Source organism: Lithobates pipiens, unplaced genomic scaffold (genome assembly GCF_037356315.1).
Source record: "Lithobates pipiens isolate NorthernLeopardFrog02 unplaced genomic scaffold, aLitPip1_a1.2 Scaffold_28, whole genome shotgun sequence".
NCBI classification, from domain to species: domain Eukaryota; kingdom Metazoa; phylum Chordata; class Amphibia; order Anura; family Ranidae; genus Lithobates; species Lithobates pipiens.
In genome coordinates, this window is record NW_027507789.1 from 72,410,796 (window position 1) to 72,431,202 (window position 20,407).

The 20,407-nt window shown below is 41.9% G+C and overlaps 1 protein-coding gene across 4 annotated transcripts in view; it reads left to right on the plus strand.

Annotated features, from left to right (window-relative positions):
• PIP4K2B (phosphatidylinositol-5-phosphate 4-kinase type 2 beta) overlaps positions 1-20,407 on the plus strand; it is a 371,685-nt gene that overhangs the window by 131,953 nt on the left and 219,325 nt on the right. For all 4 annotated transcript variants that reach the window (XR_013263536.1, XR_013263535.1, XM_077459404.1 and 1 more), the window contains exons 5-6: positions 14,476-14,622; positions 14,705-14,743. Coding sequence is in view for 2 of the 4 variants with exons in the window: in XM_077459404.1 (XP_077315530.1) it covers positions 14,476-14,622; positions 14,705-14,743 (186 nt within the window). In the remaining 2 variants the exon portion in view is untranslated. The remainder of the gene's footprint in view (positions 1-14,475; positions 14,623-14,704; positions 14,744-20,407) is intronic.

Below are 20,407 nucleotides of genomic sequence, written 5' to 3' on the forward strand. Positions count from 1 at the left end.
ATTTAACCTGTCCAGTTATTTTAAAAAAACCAAGCGCTCTCCTTGAATTTTTGAAGAAAAGAAAGTGGGGAGAATGGACAGGGAGGTGGGTATGCAATGGTCCCTTTTACATGGAGGTCATGCAGAGCTGCTACAGCTCTATCCATATTCTCCCTGCAACACTGTATAACTGTCAAATAGCAATATATCATTATTAGAAGCGATTTGTTGCTGCAGAACTACATAGGGGTTCTAAATCTGGTCTCCACTGACCAAATCCATACAACCCCCCATGAAGGGGAAAAAAGCGTATAATGTATATGCCCAAACAATGTCAGCAGTTGTTGTTTTTCACACCCGTTTTTTTTTTTTTTTTTTTCTAGGTGGTCACTACATGAAAATAAACATAAAAAGTTAAATTAAATAGGCCACCCACAGGTCTGCAGCAGGAGCATGTGGAATCTTATTAAATTTTTATTTCTTTTAAATCAGAAAGTTTATTGGAAATAGTATGGCAATCCAGGACAGAGCAATACATTTCAATGTGCACATAAAAGTCTATTTGTAAAAGAGAGAGGATACAAACATTGTAATGCAATCTAACCCCTCTCCAACAGGACATCTCCACAATGAGACACCTGCTGTTACCCACATATAAAAAGTTTAAAATGCATCTTAGAGGTCAACTGTAGCAAAATAGAAATCATACCAGCCTTACCTGTAGAAAGACTCTGGTATGCAGGGCTGAGTCCAGGGATATCGAGCCTTAGTCCCTATAACTTTTTACCGGGGCAGCCCCTGCTTTGGTAAAAATGACTTTCGAGTTGTAGTGAATTACCTATGGAGTTTACCCAAGACTTATGTGTAGGGCGATCAGGGGTTTTCCAAAGTTGTAAGATTCATTTTCAGTATGGAAAAGGGTGTCACCTCTGGCTATCCTGGGACAGTCTTCCTGTACCTTCTCAAGGACACTTAGAAGACAGCATTTAGGGTCCAACTGGATATTTACTTGAAACCCTGTATTCAAGGTGTCCAGTACTTTCCTCCAATAATTATAGAGCTTGGTGGAACGCCAAAGCAAACAAATTCCCCATTTGTCTTTTACATCTTTGACAGTATGGCTCTGCATTGTTACCCATCTTAGAGCCAGATGGGAGTATAAGAAGACCTCAAAATGTAGAGTAAAAGTATTACTAAACCCAAGACCACACAGTCACTATATCTGGTCTTCCAAAGTACACAGGACATGGAAATGCAACCATTTTCAGTAAATATAATCTGCTAAATACCTTTTCTCCTTAGCAGTCTCATCACTTCTATCAGTGCCTGGTTAAAGCTTTTTAGGAGGAGTTTTCATACTGTACTGGCTGTCCTACCAGGATGCAGGGCCCCTGACCTGTCTGGACAGAGTAGATTGGCCATGTGCTGATCACATCCACACTCTCTCAAAAAACAAACAAAAAACTCTCTAGCAATACACACCAGACTGATCATGTGCAACCTGCCTCCAGTAACTCTCTGATCTGGACATGTTTTGGAGACAATGCAAGAAGGGAGATTATGTGCATATAGGATCAAACAGCCTTTTTACACAGCTGATGTTATGGCAAACTCCAGCTTGGGACCCTTGAGGTTCCACAGTGAGTATAATGAGCATGCTTTTCTGCATATACAGACTGATTTTACTGTTGTGAGTTTAGTACCACTTTAAGTGAGCACATGACCACGGCCTGGAACACCATCTCCAATTGGTAACCTGTCAGTGGGCCTAAATCCCTCTCCCATCTTACCATCACATTTCTAGGGTGGCCTTTAAGGAATTCTGATAAAAACCTATTATAACCTAGAGAGATGAAATCTTTGGAACTTTCTGCTGATTGAATTCAGTTGAAAATAGGCATAGGAGACAGATGCCACAGGCCCCTGTCGTCTTAAGCCTTAATGGCACATTTCAATTGTATGTAAAAGAAATGCATATTGGTGGGCAAGAATGTGGCCTGAAGGGAAGCAAACACCTTCCAGTGGGCACCATGATGACCTCCATATTGTTACCATTATGCCATAATGGACTATATTTCGTAAACCCTTTAACTTAGTCTTGTTTCACATTTGAGTGAGGCTATGTGTCGGAAAGTGCTTGTTTGGTTTAGCAAAGCATAGAGCATTGAGACCCTCTGAGACCAAGATCCTCTGCAGTGTGGGCAAGTACAATGCGGTTTGTAGGTTGAATTTGATCAACTGGGGAATGTGTAGTGGCAAACACTATTAAGTGCTGTAATTAAGCCAACACATAATCAAGCCAAGGATTGGGGAGGGCCAGGCCCCCTTAGTCCTTAAGGTGTTGCAGTTCCTCTAGCTTTATTCTTGGTTAGTGAGTTGCCCCACGGCAGAAATTGAAAAATTTGAATTCACTACTCTATACACTACACTAATGATTAAAGTAGGTGAATTACAAAGTTGGTAAAAGAGCTGTGGCATTAGTATCTTGATCAAATTTGCCTTGTCTGTGACTGACAGACAGCGGTAATTTATTCCAGATTTTTATTTCATCTCGTAATCTGTTCAGTAGAGGGGAATTGTTCAAGGGGGTAGGAAGTTGCATAAATTCCCAGCTATTTAAATTTAGCAATTATGAGTGTAGGGCAGGAGGGAACAATCGGTTGTGTGGCATTACAGTCCAGTAGGAGCAGTGCAGACTTTGTCTAATTGATAACTTGGAATATTGGCCAAACTTAGATGTAGTGGACATGAATGTTTGTAATGAAGAGGTTATATACCCCAGCATCAAAAGCATGTAGTCCGCATACAATATGATTTTTTTTTTTTTTCATGTATATCCCCATATTTAAATCCATTGATATAAGGTAGGTCCCAATAGAAGCTGCTAATGGCTCATTGGCCAGGGCAAAAAGTAATTTGTGATGGGGGACAACACTATCTTGTACCTCTACTAAGGGTGAACGTCTCTAAGGTCCTGTCTGCTAGACATATGAAAGCGCATGGTTCACGATATAGGGGACGTACCCAAGAAATTGTGTCCCAAATCTGGCCAACTCCTGCCACAAATGGTCCCAGTCAATGCTATTGAATGCCTAATGGACATCGAGGGACAGCAAGGCTCTACTGCTCATGTTATCCACTGGGGTTTGCATGTTAATAAGAAGTCTCCTCAAATGAACTGCTGTTGATTTTTGGGGCATAAAGCCGACAATATAACCTCATTCAGTCTAAGAGCCAAAACCTTTGCCAAGATTATAACATCACTTTGTAGCAAGGAAATTCACCTATACAAGATTGGGTCTAGTTGGTACTTGTCAGGTTTAAGTAGGAGTACCACCAGAGCCCGTGACATGGATGCAGGAAGGCGTCGTATTACAAAGGAGACATTGAGCACTTTTAACCATTGCAGCAAGAGTACATCGCCAATACCGGCTATACACCTTCATCGGGATACTGTCATTCCCTGGGGCCTTACAGTTAGGGAAAGAACCAGTCGCTCTGGAGATCTTCCAGCGTGATAGGAGCATCCAGTTATTTGCATTGAGTTACTGTTAAAGTAGCATGAGGAAGTAGGTGGTAGGAGTGGCCTGATGGACTTTACGGGCCCAGGAATACTGCAAGCAGCACACAGTCTCTTCAGTTAGGGAGTCTCCTGTAAACCAAACTATGGCAGGATGAAACTTTTGGAGGCAGGAGGCTATCCTAGTATGATTCAAGGGGTTATTCATGCCTCTGTCATTCCATGAGATTATGGGTGTTGACACAGAGCAATGGGAAGTAATCAATGCTAGGAGAGTTCTTGTAGACATTTGAGTAACCGCTCCACATCGGGTGGATATGCAGCGGGCAACAACATCCAAGAAATCCAAGCAGATAATTCAAACCTGATAGTGTGATACGGGGGGTGGTGGAAAGCCAAAGAAAAAATTGCAGATGTATGTTACATGATGATCGCATAAGTTCCTGGATAAAGCCAAAACTGAAATTATACTTAAAAAAGGGCAACTGCTCTGTAAAAACTAGATGTGCTGTCACCAACAGTCGTACAGGAGATCTTGGAAAGCTGTGACATGTAGCCATCCTCAACCAGAACAGTTGATGTGCCCATAGAGAAAAAAGGCACGATAGGGGAAGCAATCATCTCCCTGTGTATAAATCCTCTTCTCCTGACACATGGGGTTGACTGGAATGAGAATAGTCTTAGTCAAGTAAGGAAGTGGCCTCGGCCACTGATTAAAAAAAAAAAAAATGGGTTTGACCACTTGCGATGACTGTTTAGCATGGTATAACATGGCGTAAGTTGTAGATGATGTAGCCATGCCGCAACTTTTTTGAAGTTAACCACTTAACAACCGCCCATTGCCGATTAACGGCATCAGGGCGGTTGTTTAACTCTAAGAGGCCGTTAATTAACGGCCTCCTAGAATTCTGCTCTCGCGCGCCCCCTGGGGCGCGCACACGAGAGCATCCGTGACCGCTGGGTCCAGTGGACCCGGCGCATCACGAATCACGGTAAACGGCCGCTCATCGCGGCCGTTTACCACGTGATCGCTCCGTCAAATGACGGAGTGATCACTTGTAAACAAGCCGGCGTCATGTTATGACGCCGGTTCCTCCCTCCCCCTCTCTGTACCGATCGGTACAGCGGAGGGGGAAGAGATCGGTGTCAGCAGCGATGTGGGCTGCATCTGCAGTGCCCACATCGCTGCTCACCGAAAATTAACCCCTCAAATCCCTGCAAATACTCTGCATTACTCTGCAATTCCCTGCAAATACTCTGCATTACTCTGCAATTCCCTGCAAATACTCTGCATTACTCTGCAATTCCCTGCAAATACTCTGCATTACTCTGCAATTCCCTGCAAATACTCTGCATTACTCTGCAATTCCCTGCAAATACTCTGCATTACTCTGCAATTCCCTGCAAATACTCTGCATTACTCTGCAATTCCCTGCAAATACTCTGCAATTCCCTGCAAATACTCTGCATTGCCCTGCAACACTCTGCAATGCCCTGCAACACTCTGCAATGCCCTGCAACACTCTGCAATGCCCTGCAACACTCTGCAATGCCCTGCAACACTCTGCAATGCCCTGCAACACTCTGCAATGCCCTGCAACACTCTGCAATGCCCTGCAACACTCTGCAATGCCCTGCAACACTCTGCAATGCCCTGCAACACTCTGCAATGCCCTGCAACACTCTGCAATGCCCTGCAACACTCCGCAATGCCCTGCAACACTCCGCAATGCCCTGCAACACTCCGCAATGCCCTGCAACACTCCGCAATGCCCTGCAACACTCCGCAATGCCCTGCAACACTCCGCAATGCCCTGCAACACTCCGCAATGCCCTGCAACACTCCGCAACGCTCTGCAATACCCTGCAACACTGCAACACCCGCCAATACCCTGCAACACTCTGCAATGCTCTGCAACCCCCGCCGATACCCTGCAACACTCTGCAATGCTCTGCAACCCCCGCCGATACCCTGCAACACTCTGCAATGCTCTGCAACCCCCGCCGATACCCTGCAACACTCTGCAATGCTCTGCAACCCCCGCCGATACCCTGCAACACTCTGCAATGCTCTGCAACCCCCGCCGATACCCTGCAACACTCTGCAATGCTCTGCAACACCCGCCAATACCCTGCAATGCTCTGCAACGCAGTACTCTGCAACACCATGCTCTGAGATACCCAGCCATAGTCGGTGATACCCTGCAATACCCAGCCATAGACATCTCCCGCCGCCCTCCGCCCTCCGGTGCTTCTACCGAATCGCTAATACGATCAAAGCCAGAATCTTTTTTTTTTTCAGGCTTCCCAGCTTAGAGGTGAGATGTGGGTCTTATTGACCCCATATCTCACTGTAAAGAGGACCTGTCATGCCATATTCCTATTACAAGGGATGTTTACATTCCTTGTAATAGGAATAAAAGTGATCAAAAAAATTATTTTTGGGGAAAAAAATGTCAAACTAAAATAAAGTAAAATGAACAATAAAAAAAAAGTTTTTTTTAAAGCGCCCCTGTCCCCATGTGCTCGCATGCAGAAGCGAACGCATGCGTAAGTCCCGCCCACATATGAAAACGGTGTTCAAACCACACATGTGAGGTATCGCTGCGAACGTTAGAGCGAGAGAAATAATTCTAGCCCTAGACCTCCTCTGTAACTCAAAACATATAACCAGTAAAAAAAATGTAAATCGTCGCCTATGGGGATTTTTAAGTAGCGACGTTTGCCGCCATTCCACGAGCGTGTGCAATTTTGAAGAGTGACATATTAGGTATCTATTTACTCAGCGTAACTTCATCTTTCACATTATGCAAAAATTGGGCTAACTTTACTGTGTTTTTTTTTTTTTTAAGCACAAAACAGTTTTTTTCCCAAAAAAAAGCATTCGGAAAAATTACTGCTCAAATACCGTGCGAGATAAAAAGTTGCAAAGACCACCATTGTATTCTCCAGGGTGTTTGCTAAAAAAACATATATAATGTTTTGGAGTTCTATGTAATTTTCTAGCAAATAAATGATGATTTTTACATGTAGGAGAGAAATGTCAGAATTGTCCTGGGTGCTCCAGAACGCCTGATGGCGCTCCCTGCATGTTGGGCCTCTGTATGTGGCCACGCTGTGTAAAAGTCTCACACATGTGGTATCACCATACTCGGGAGTAATAGCAGAATGTGTTTTGGGGTGTAATTTGTGGTATGCATATGCTGTGTGTGAGAAATAACCTGATAATATGACAATTTTGTGAAAAAAAAAAAAAAGTAAAAAGAATCTTGATTTTGCAAAGAATTGTGGGAAAAAATGACAACTTCAAAAAACTCATCATGCCTCTTACTAAATACCTTGGAATGTCTTCTTTCCAAAAAGGGGTCATTTGGGGGGTATTTGTACTTTTCTGGCATGTTAGGGTCTCAAGAATTGAAATAGGCCGTCAGTCCTTCAGGTGTGATCAATTTTCAGATATTGGCACCATAGCTTGTGGACTCTATAACTTTCACAAAGACCAAATAATATCCACCAATTTGTACTTATTTTTACCAAAGATATGTAGTAGTATAAATTTTGGCCAAAATTTATGAAGAAAAAATTTCTAATCTGCTAAATTTTCTAACAGAAACAAAGAAAAATTCGTTTTTTTACAGAATTTTCGGTATTTTTTCTTTTATAGCACAAAAAAAAAAAAAACCCAGCGGTGATTAAATACCACTAAAAGAAAGCTCTATTTGTGTGAAAAAAAGGACAAAAATTTCATATAGGTCCAGTGTTGCATGACTGAGTAATTGTCATTCAAAATGCGAGAGCACCGAAAGCTGAAAATTGGTCTGGTTATTAAGGGTGTTTAAGTGCCCAGTGGTCAAGTGGTTAAACTGCTTGCTTTGGACTTCCACAGTTAAAAAGTGTGGGTAAAATTACACTTTAACCCCATTTTGTAGTGAATATTCGCCATGTTCCTGGCTAGTGGCAGGATAATTTCTCAGCCTTTATAATTGAGTAGACGCACCAGCATAGGTCTCCGGTACCCTTGAGACAAATGAAGGGGTGGAGTATGATGAGCCCTTTCAACCGCGGATAATGGAGTGAACACCTCTTTACCAAAGCGGTCCAGTAAGTTTTTTTTTTTTGTTTTTCTTGGCAGCCCCACTATACATATCTTGTTGCAATGGAGTCTATTTTGCATTTCCTATGTTTTTGTTGTGAGGCATCGGTCTGTTGAATCGCAATTTTTGAGTATGTAATCAAGGGAGGGAGCTGGTACTCCAGGTCTCTGATGTGACTTTCTACAGCGGTGGTCCTTTCTCTGATCTTTTGTAGGGAGACTTCCTCCCGCCGAAGTGTTCCTTCAAATCATCCACAGGCGCGCAGTGCATTTGTGCACTGCTTTTAAAATTTTGCTGTGAGGGTTGTGATGTCCAAGTTCTTTGGGTTATTTCAGCAGAGCCATGTGGAGCTGCTAGGGAATCGGCGATGGCAGAGATATCAATCCTGCTCTATCATGTCCTGCTCTGTGGTGGAGAAAGAGGCAGGATCTGCTTTTGCAGCAGAAGCAGTCCACGTCCCTAGGTGTGTATTGAATGAATGAATGACTTGTATAGTGCTACCTATATGAACTGAATCGCCTCAGGGCGCTTTTCTTGCCACCGGTGTCCATCCGCAGCTATTTATGCGGTCCTTTAACCTGTAGAGTCCCGACACACTTACAACATTGATATACAACATACACATATTATGGCCAATTTTTTTTGGACAGGGTCTAATTAACCTACCTGCATGTCTTTGGAGTGTGGGAGGAAACCGGAGTACCCGGAGGAAACCCACGCAGGCGCAGGGAGAACATGCAAACTCCAGGCAGATAGTGTCATGGTTGGGATTTGAACCAGCAACCCTATTGCTGCTAGGTGAAAGTGCTAACCACTACACCACTGTGCTGCCCTTTTATTGGCAGGTTTACTCACAGAATCCCTGGACTTAATGTGGACCACCAGATAAGGCAGCAGGTTCTGGGAGCCACCTTGAGGATCCAAGACTGCCGCTTCTTATCGGCTTTTTGGAGGCTTTATGACGGCCCATTTCCTGAGAGTTCAGGCGGTAGTTGGCATACGCATCCCTGGGAGCAAATCATCACACAGGCTGTACACACAGTCCAGGACTGGTGCTCACATGCTAATAGATAAGTGATGCTCCATCTAGGAGGAATGTGTAACTCCCCATCACTGCAGAGAAGGGAAAGCTCCTGTGACATCACTGGACCGGTTTAATGAACTTTACTTTGAGTGCAGGTTTTATGCAATGTAACCCCAACAAGAATAACCCTTTTTTGGCACTACATCACAAATCGTTTTGGTGGTTTTTTGTTTTTACAAATGAGAGCCAAATTCTCAGTATTAAAAAACGTAATACTATTTATTACATAACATTTATATAGAATGGCACCTCTGCTTGGATAATTAAGACACTGTATATCACCATTGGATAATTTTCAAATCCTATGGACTGTTGATCTAAGCAAGATAATTTTTTATTTTTTTCTCTTTTGCATGTTAGCGAGAATTCAAGATGCACGTGTGGCGGTCCTACTTTTGATATCCAAACTTTTCATATCCTACATCACATCATGTGTGTGTTTTTTTTTTTTTTTTTTTTTTTTTGTTTTTTTTGAGCATCAGAAGTTTGTGGCAGCTCTGGAGGCTGTTCTAGGTCTGTCTGCCACATTCTAGCAATGCACTGCTAGAGCTTCTCTTTGTCACAGGAGATGGTAATGGAATCCATATGTCTCTAAATTCTGAACCTTTGACTCTCTTTTTCACCTTAATCAAGACATTTGCCCAAAATGCAAAAGTGTAGGCACTTTGCATCTCAGGCTATGATGAAGCTGTCCCCTTTTGACACTACATCTCAAAGATGCACCCGACTCTAAGCATCTCATATTCTATCGTTCTTGTGAAAGTGAGCTGCACACTCTCCTCCATTTGCAGGCAGTGTAGAGAAGTTGGAGAGCTTTTTGACACGGTCTTGTTTTAATAATTGTGTAAAATATCCAGAACTTAAACCGGATAACATAAAACACTCAGTGATGAACTAGTGAAAAGAATTAACAATCCAGTGAACAGTGTTAATCGAATACTAGCTAAAGAGCCCTAAACAACAATATTGTTCAAATACTAAATAAGTGCCCTGAAAATGAATACAATAATTGGATGCTAAAGTGAGTGTCTTGAACATTGGGTGGTTGATACCAATCAAGTGTGTGTGTGTAGATAGAGATATATATATATATATATATATATATCTCTATCTCTATCTATGAGAGAGAGAGAGAATCACAAATTTTGCTTGGTGAATAAAGTTACTTAAAGTGGAGGGCCACCCTGAAAACCAAAAAATCTAAAAAAAATAAAATGAGAATTTTTTTTTTTTTTTTACTTACCAGAAATGCCTGTTGCTAGGCACTTTATCCTAATCTTCCTCTTCCTCCTCCTCGGAGATCTTCCGTCTTCTGTCTTAGTCGCGGCGTCTTCTGGGTAATGGGTCGCGCTGTGTTCTGGGAACTGTGTGTTCCAGAACACAGCGCATCCCATTCAGAAAGCGCTGCGGGACTCGCGCATGCGCAGCAGTTCCGGGACTCGCGCATGCGCAGTAGGAAACGGGCAGTGAAGCCGTAAGGCTCCGCTGCCTGTTTCCCTTACAGGGAATGGCGGCGCCGGGACCCGAGAGCCGAGGGATGGCTCGGCCTCGGGCGGCCGACATCGCGGGGCGCCCTGGACAGGTAAGTGATTTTATTAAGTCAGCAGCTGCAGTGTTTGCAGCTGCTGACTTTTTTTTTTTTTTTTTTTTTTTAAACTGGCCCTCCTCTTTAAATGCATATAAAGCATAATGAAAGTCCATCCAACACTAAATAACAAGGTGTTCTCTTCCATGTATATATCAACAAGATGTTAGGGACAATGCCGTGGTGTTCAACCACCAGGGAAAAGTGCTTCTACCACCAAATGAGTGGTAGGTACAATTACCAGAAGACGACACACGCCAGCCGTGGTGAGTCAAACAAGCCTGTAAGGATATCCGAAATCCCAAGATAACAACCTCCAATGGAAGAAAAACTTCAGGCACACCTGCTCGGCAGAAGGATGGACTGACAAAACAGAAGACAACCACGATCTCAAAGTGTGGTGTCTATATAGAGAGTTCTCCAACAATGGATTAGAATACTCCTGAAAAACAAGGCTTCCACGTGCTGTAGATCAAAATTGGCAAGTGAATTTATTGCTAAAAAAAAAAAATACAAACCTTGTAGGGGATGTATGCAGATAAAAATGATCATAAAAATGATATAAAATTGCATGAAAGTTGGAGCCGTATGTATGGCTCAGCAGACGACCTGGCGAATTTTGTCCTATGGGACTACTAGTATTGTATTTTTAAAGAAGAATGTAAAGTGGGAATGGAGTTCTGGACCCCTTGACAGGTAAAGGAGGTTTTGGGTTAGATGATGGCACTAGCAGTAAGGTGATTAGAGAAGTGGGGTCTGTACTAATAAGTGTGTGTATATGTATGTATGTATGTATGTATGTATGTATGTATATATATATATATATATATATATATATATATATATATATATATATATATATATATGTGTGTATTAGTGGGGCAAAAAAGTATTTAGTCAGCCACCAATTGTACAAGTTCTCCCACTTAAAAAGATGAGAGAGGCCTGTAATTGTCATCATCGGTATACAAGGGACAAAATGTGGGAAAAATTCCAGACAATCACATTGTCTGACATTTGAAAGAATTTATTTGCAAATTATGGTGGAAAATAAGTATTTGGTCACCTACAAACAAGCAAGATTTCTGGCTCTCACAGACCTGTATCTTCTTCTACTTTTAAGACACTCCTCTGTCCTCCACTCATTACCTGTATTAATGGCACCTGTTTGAACTTATCAGTATAAAAGACACCTGTCCACAACCTCAAACAGTCACACTCCAAACTCCACTATGGTGAAGACCAAAGAGCTGTCAAAGGACACCAGAAACAAAATTGTAGACCTGCAATAGGCAAGCAGCTTGGTGTGACAAAATTACTGTGGGAGCAATAATTAGAAAATGGAAGACATACAAGACCACTGATAATCTCCCTCGATCTGGGGCTTCCTCACAAGATCTCACCCCGTGGGGTTAAAATTATTACAAGATTGGTGAGCAAAAATCCCAGAACCACACGGCCTAGTGAATGACCTGCAGAGAGCTGGGACCAACGTAATAAAGGCTACCATCAGGGACTCAGATCCTGCAGTGCCAGACATGTCCCCCTGCTTAACCACTTAACGACCAGCGCACGCCGATGTACGTCCTATTTTTGAAGAGGGATATCTCGGTAACGGCAGCAGCTGCTGCCACGACCGAGATATCCATATCTTCAGGCGCCGGCCGTCTGTAAGATAACGGTGGTCTCCGCGAGATCACCGCTATCGGTGGCGGGAGAGGTGCCACCCCCCCCCCCGCACCTTCCACCGCTTACCAGAGGCGATCGGGTCCTTTTCCTAGCTGGGTATGGAGACGGGGGAGGCTAAGATGGCCCCCACTCGTCTCTATACCATAGGAGGGCGAAAGCAACGTCAAAACGTCACTTCCGCCCATACCTCCTTAAAGGTATATTTTTTTTTAAATGTAATTTTTTCCTTTTTTTTTAATTTTTTTTTTTATTTTGCATTTTAGTCCAAATATGAGCTCTGAGGACTTTTTGGCCCCAGATCTCATATTTAAAGGGGTTGTAAAGGTAAATGTTTTTTCACCTTAATGCATTCTATGCATTAAGGTGAAAAAACATCTCACACTGCCGGCGCCCCCAGTCCCCCCGTTTTACTTACCCGACCCCTCGAAAATTCCGCGCTCGCCCCCGACTTCCTCTTCGCCGCTGAGCCTGGCCGCTGATTGGCTGGAGTGGATTGATTGAAAGCAGCGCAGCCATTGGCTCGCGCTGCTGTCAATCACATCCAATGACACAGCGCGCCGGGGGGCGGGGCCTTGTGATACAGCGAGCTGCTATAGCCGCCGGCTGTATCACGGGAGCGCGCCCGCAGTGCTTCTCACCAATGCGAGGGAGCTCGCATTAACGTGAGAAGCACCTGCGGGAGGAAGCAGACAGCCGCCGAGGGACCCCAGAAGAGCAGGTTCGGGGCCACTCTGTGCAAAACGAGCTGCACAGTGGAGGTAAGTATGACATGTTTGTTATTTTAAAAAAATAAAAAATTTTACTTTACAACCCCTTTAAGAGGACCTGTCATGCTTTTTTCTATTACAAGGGATGTTTACATTCCTTGTAATGGGAATAAAAGTGATCCTTTTTTTTTTTTTTTTTAAACAGTGTAAAAATAAATAAAATCAATTACAATATATAAGAAAAAGGTTTTAAAAACACCCCGTCACGACGAGCTTGCGCACAGAAGCTAGCGCATACGTGAGTAGCGCCCGCATATGAAAACGGTGGTCAAACCACACATGTGAGGTATCGCCGCGATCGGTAGAGCGAGAGCAATAATTCTAGCTCTAGACCTCCTCTGTACCGCAAAAAATAGAACCTGTAGAATTTTTTAAATGTCGCTTATGGAGATTTTTGAGGCTAAAAGTTTGACGCCATTCCACGAGCGGGCACAATTTTGAAGTGTGACATGTTGGGTATCAATTTACTCTGCGTACCATTTATCTTTCACAATATAAAAAAAAATTGGGCTAATTTTACGGTCTTATTTTTTTATTCAAAAAAGTGAATTTTTTCCCAAAAAAAGTGTGCTTGTAAGACCGCTGCGCAAATACGGTGTGAAAAAAAGTATTTCAATGACCGCCATTTTATTCTCTAGGGTGTTAGAAAAAAAACAATATAAAATGTTTGGGGGTTCTAAGTAATTTTCTAGCAAAAATAACGGTTTTAAACATGTAAACACGAAATCTGTAAGAGGCCTGGTCCTTAAGTGGTTAAACCAGTACATGTCCGAGCCCATCTGAGGTTTGGTAGAGAGCATTTGGCTGATCGAGAAGAGGATTGGGAGACTGTCGTGGTGAGATCAAACCAAAGTAGAACTGTTTGGTAGACACACAAATTGTCCTGTTTGGAGGAGAGAAAATGTTGAGTTGCAACCAAAGAACACCATACCTACTGTAAAGCATGGAGGGTGGCAACATCATGCTTTGGGGCCCTTTCTCTGCAAAGGGAACAAGACTGATCCATGTAAGAATGAAAGAATGAATGGGGCCATGTATCGCAAGATCTTGAGTGCAAACCTCCTCCCATGAGCAAGGGCATTGAAGATGAAACGTTGCTGGGTCAGCATGACAATGATCCCAAACACACTGCCCGGGCAATGAAGTAGTGGCTTTGTAAGAAGCATTTCGAGGTCCAGGAGTGGCGTAGCCAGTCTCCAGATCTCAACCCCATAGAAAACCTTTGGAGGGAGTTGAAAGTCCATGTTTCCCAGCGACAGCCCCAAAACATCACTGCTCTAGATGAGATCTGCATGGAAGAATGGACCAACATACCAGCAACAGTGTGTGACAACCTTGTGAAGACTTAAAGAAAACATTTGACCTCTGTCATTGCCAATAAAGGATATATAACAAAGTATTGAAATGAAGTTTTGATATTGACAAAATACTTATTTTCCACCATAATTTGCAAATTCTGTCAAAAAACAGACAATGTGATTGTCTGGTTTTGTTTCCACATTTTGTCTATCATAGTTGAGGCATACCTATGATAATTACAGGCCTCAGGCCTCTCATCTTTTTAAGTGGGAGAACTTGCACAATTGGTGGCTGGCTAAATTATATATATATATATATATATATATATATATATATATATATATATATATATATATATATATATATATATATATATATATATATATATATTTACAATTTTGTTTTTTTCATTGATCATAAAATAGTGACTTTTTTCTTTCTTCTCATTTTTACAACAGTTTATAGTAGAGTGTCATGGTAACACTCTGCTTCCTCAGTTCCTTGGCATGTACCGGCTAACAGTTGATGGCGTTGAGACCTACATGGTTGTCACAAGGAATGTGTTCAGCCACCGTCTTGGGGTTCACCGCAAATATGACTTAAAGGTATAGTGCCACTAGGTAATTACTACCACCTCTGTGTGGCAAATATTGTGGCCTTCTAATCTTTTTTACATTTTGGTTCCAGGGTTCTACTGTGTGCAGAGAAGCCAGTGACAAAGAAAAGGTATGTTTTCAGTGGTTACCTGAGATGTATTATGCAGTGTTCTGCAGGAGATCACTCCACCTGACTCCAAAGTCACTCCTAGAACTTTAGTGCAGTAGTGGATTACTTCATGGGCAAGCCCTGATAACCAAATATTTCTATCTGCCACTAGGTTCATAAACGCAAACTTCCCGGCCTTGCTCCCAGGAGCTAAATGTCAGCCCTCCTGATACACAGAATAAGATCAGCTGTTGAAGTGACAGCCGAACCCTGCAGATCACACCTAGAGAGCAGCTCCTGTTACTGAGCATGCTATGGTTGTACTCCAACACTGTCTATGACTAATTCAACAAAGGCAAATGCACCAAAATTCAGTGCTAAATCTGTAGCACCATGTAAAAACCTGTCTACTGCTATGATGTCAAGAAACTAATGTTCAGGATCAATCCCACACAAGCTCACAGTAGAATGGGATCTAAATGTAACAACATAAATCGGCCCTCAAAATTTCCATACGCCTGCTTGCTTTCGGCGAGTGGAAATAAGCTGGGCAAGGTCACCACTGGCTGGCAGGCAGAGTTGAATGGGAGCTGTGAGAGATCCCCTATGTGTGATCCATCCGGCTCTCCTCCCAAGTGAGGATGCACTGATGGGCTGCATGGGTGAGGCGGCGCTGATAAAGTTGTTGCTAACATTTATTTTTCTAACTTCATAATGCATAAAACATTTAACACTATAATTTTAGGGTCTGTTTGAGGGGCGTGACAGGGTAGCGGTTGAGTGGGCAAACTGGTGGGGAGTAACACTTAAGGCCTGGCTAGTAGCTCATAAATGATATATAGTCCATAACAAAATCGGGCATAGATCTACAACTGTATACACAGATTACATAGAGGAATCAATTGACAGTTGTAGATCTCTGCATGATTTTGTCTCTGATTTTATTCTATTTTTCCTCCCCTCCCCTTCTTGTCTATTGAGGGACACCGCACACAGTCAGATTAAGCACAAGTTCTTCGATCAACAGAAAAAAATTATTGAAGAAATAACTAAAGAAAAAAGCTCCATATACAAAATCTATAGTGTGTGTGTGTATAGTATTTGAGCCCCTTCAAATTTTACACATTTTTCAGGTTACAACCAAAAACTTAAATGTGTTTTTATTGGGATTTTATGTGATGGACCAACATGAAGTGGCACATAATTGTGAAGTGGAGGAAAATGAAAAACTATACAAATTTTTTGTTTATACAAATAATCTGAAAAGTGTGGCATGCGTTTTTATTCAACTACCTTTACTCTGATATCCCTAACTAAAATCTAGTGAGCCAATTTCCCTCAAAAGTCACCTAATTAGTAAATAGAGCCCACCTCTGTGTAATTTAATCTCGGTGTAAATACAGCTGTTCTGTGAAACCTTCAGAGGTTTGTTAGAGAACCTTAGTGAACCAACAGCATCAGGAAGGCCAAGGGACACCAGACAGGCCAGGCATAAATTTTGTGAAGAAGTTTAAAGCGGAGTTAGGTTCTAAGACAATATCTCAAGCTTTGAACATCTCACAAAGCAGTGTTAACCACTTTCAGACCGGACCATTTTGCTGGTAAATGACCAGAGGTCTTTTTACACTTTGGCACTGCGCTGCTTTAACTGGTAATTGCGCGGTCATGCAATGTTGTACCCAAACGAAATTTGCGTCCTTTTCTTCCCACAAATAGAGCTTTCTTTTAAAGGTATTTGACTGACTCTGCGATTTTTATTTTTTGCGATATAAACGTAAAAAGACCGCAAATTTTGAAAAAAAATGATATTTTCTACTTTTTGTTATTAGAAAAATCCAATAAACTCAATTTTAGTCATACATTTAGGCCAAAATGTATTCAGCCACATGTCTTTGGTAAAAAAAAAAGTCAATAATTGTATATTTATTGGTTTGCGCAAAAGTTGTCACATCTACAAACTAAGGTACATTTTCTGGAATTTACGCAGCTTTTATTTTATGACTGCCTATCTCATTTCTTGAGGTGCTAAAATGGCAGGGCAGTACAAAACCCCCCCAAATGACCCCATTTTGGAAAGTAGACACCCTAAGGAAATTGATAAGAGGCATGTTGAGCCCATTGAATATTTTATTTTTTTGCCGCAAGCGATTGAATAATGACAAAAAAAAAAATTTTTTTTTTTTTTTACACAAAGTTGTCACTAAATGATATATTGCTCACACATGCCATGGTTATATGTGGAATTGTACCCCAAAATACATTCTGCTGCTTCTCCTGAGTACGGGGATACCACATGTGGTCGACTTTTTGGAAGCCTAGCCGCGTACGGGGCCCCGAAAGCCAAGCACCGCCTTCAGGATTTCTAAGGGCATACATATGTCATTTTACTCCTCACTACCTATCACAGTTTTGAAGGCCATAAAATGCCAAGATGGCACAAAACCCCCACAAATGACCCCATTTTAGAAAGTAGACACCCCAAGCTATTTGCTGAGAGGCATGTTGAGTCCATGGAATATTTTATATTTTGCCACAAGTTGCGGGAAAATGACAAACTTTATAAATTTTTCACAAAGTTGTCACTAAATGATATATTGCTTACACATGCTATGGGCATATGTGAAATTACACCCCAAAATAAATTCTGCTGCTTCTCCTGAGTACGGGGATACCACATGTGTGGGATTTTTTGGGAGCCTAGCCGCGTACGGGGCCCCGAAAACCAAGCACCGCCTTCAGGCTTTCTAAGGCCGTAAATTTTTAATTTCACGCCTCACTACCTATTACAGTTTTGAAGGCCATAAAATGCCAAGATGGCACAAAACCCCCACAAATGACCCCATTTTAGAAAGTAGACACCCCAAGCTATTTGCTGAGAGGCATGTTGAGTCCATGGAATATTTTATATTTTGCCGCAAGTTGCGGGAAAATTACAAACTTTTTTTTTTTTTTTTTTTTTTTCACAAAGTTGTCACTAAATGATATATTGCTCACGCATGCCATGGGCATATGTGAAATGACACCCCAAAATAAATTCTGCTGCTTCTCCTGAGTACGGGGATACCACATATGTGGGACTTTTTGGGAGCCTAGCTGCGTACGGGGCCCCAAAAGCCAAGAACCGCCTTCAGGCTTTCTAAGGGCGTAAATCTTTGATTTCACGCCTCACTACCTATTACAGTTTTGAAGGCCATAAAATGCCAAGATGGCACAAAACACCCACAAATGACCCCATTTTAGAAAGTAGACACCCCAAGCTATTTGCTGAGAGGCATGTTGAGTCCATGGAATATTTTATATTTTGCCGCAAGTTGCGGGAAATTTACAAACTTTTTTTTTTTTATTTTTTTTTTCACAAAGTTGTCACTAAATGATATATTGCTCATGCATGCCATGGGCATATGTAAAATGACACCCCAAAATAAATTCTGCTGCTTCTCCTGAGTACGGGGATACCACATGTGTGGGATTTTTTGGGAGCCTAGGTGCGTACGGGGCCCCGAAAGCCAAGAACCGCCTTCAGGCTTTCTAAGGGCGTAAATCTTTGATTTCATGCCTCACTACCTATTACAGTTTTGAAGGCCATAAAATGCCAAGATGGCACAAAACCCCCACAAATGACCCCATTTTAGAAAGTAGACACCCCAAGCTATTTGCTGAGAGGCATGTTGAGTCCATGGAATATTTTATATTTTGCCACAAGTTGCGGGAAAATTACAAACTTTTATTTTTTTTTCACAAAGTTGTCACTAAATGATATATTGCTCACACATGCCAGGGACATATGTGAAATGACACCCCAAAATAAATTCTGCTGCTTCTCCTGAGTACGGGGATACCACATGTGTGGGACTTTTTGGGAGCCTAGTCGCGTACGGGGCCCCGAAAACCAAGAACCGCCTTCAGGATTTCTAAGGGTGTAAATTTTGGATTTTACACCTCACTACCTATCACAGTTTTGAAGGCCATAAAATGCCAAAATAGCACAAAACCCCCCAAAATGACCCCATTTTGGAAAGTAGACACCCCAAGCTATTTGCCGAGAGGCATGGTGAGTATTTTGCAGCTCTCATTTGTTTTTGAAAATGAAGAAAAAAAAAAATAATGTATATTTTTTTTCTTTTTTTCAATTTTCAAAACTTTGTGACAAAAATGAAGGTCTGCAAAATACTAACCATACCTCTCGGCAAATAGCTTGGGGTGTCTCCTTTCCAAAATGGGGTCACTTGGGGGGATTTTGTGCTATCTGGGCATTCCATGGCCTCCGAAACTGTGATAGGCAGTGAGGAATGAAATCTAAAATTTACACCCTTAGAAATCCTGAAGGTGGTGCTTGGATTTTGGGGTACCGTACGCGGTTAGGCTCCCAAAAGGTCTCACACTTGTGGTATCCCCGTACTCAGGAGAAGCAACAGAATGTATTTTGGGGTGTAATTTTACATATAACCATGGCATGTTTGAGCAATATATCATTTAATGACAACTTTGTGCAAAAAAAAAAAAAAAAATAATAATAATGTATTTTTTCCACAACTTTTGTCAAAATATAAAATATTCCATGGACTCGACCTGCCTCTCAGCAAATAGCTTGGGGTGTCTACTTTCTAAAATGGGGTCATTTGGGGGGGTTTTGAACTGTCCTGGCATTTTATGCACAACATTTAGAAGCTTATGTCACACATCACCCACTCTTCTAACCACTTGAAGAAAAAGCCCTTTCTGACACTTTTTGTTTACATGAAAAAATATTTTTTTTTTGCAAGAAAATTACTTTGAACCCCCAAACATGTAGTGTTTTTTTAAAGCAAAAGCCCTACCGATTAAAATGGTGGGTGTTTCATATTTTTTTTTCACACGGTATTTGCGCGGCGATTTTTCAAACGCATTTTTTGGGGAAAAAAACACACTTTTTTTTATTTTAATGCACTAAAAATCACTATATTGCCCAAATGTTTGATGAAATAAAAAATATGATCTTAGGCCGAGTACATGGATACCAAACACGACATGCTTTAAAATTGCGCAGAAACGTGCAGCGGCGACAAACTACGTACATTTTTAAAAGCCTTTAAATGCCTTTACAGGTGACCACTTTAGATTTACGGAGGAGGTCTACTGCTAAAATTAGTACCCTCGATCTGACCTTCGCGGTGATACCTCACATGCATGGTGCAATTGCTGTTTACATATGCCACCAGACCAACGCTTGTGTTCCGCGTTGCGCCTTAGCAGGGGGGGACAGGGGTGGTTTTTTTTTTTTTTTTTATTTATTTTGCTTTTTTATTTTTTTTTTAAACTGTTCCTTTCATTTATATATATTTTTTTATGATTTTTATTGTTATCTCAGGGAATATAAATATCCCCTATGATTGCAATAGGTAGTGACAGGTACTCTTTTTTAAAAAAATTAGGGTCTATCAGACCCTAGATCTCTCCTCTGTCCTCAAAGCATCTGACCACACCAAGATCGGTGTGATAAAATGCTTTCCCAATTTCCCAATGGCGCTGTTTACATCCCGCAAAATCTAAGTCATGAAATGCTCGTAGCTTCCGGTGTCTTAGGCCATAGAGATGATTGGAGCCATTCTGGTCTCTGATCAGCTCTATGGTCAGCTGGCGGAACCACCGGCTGCATTCTCAGGTTCCCTGTTGGGACAGGAGAGCCTGAGAAAACCATGGAAGATG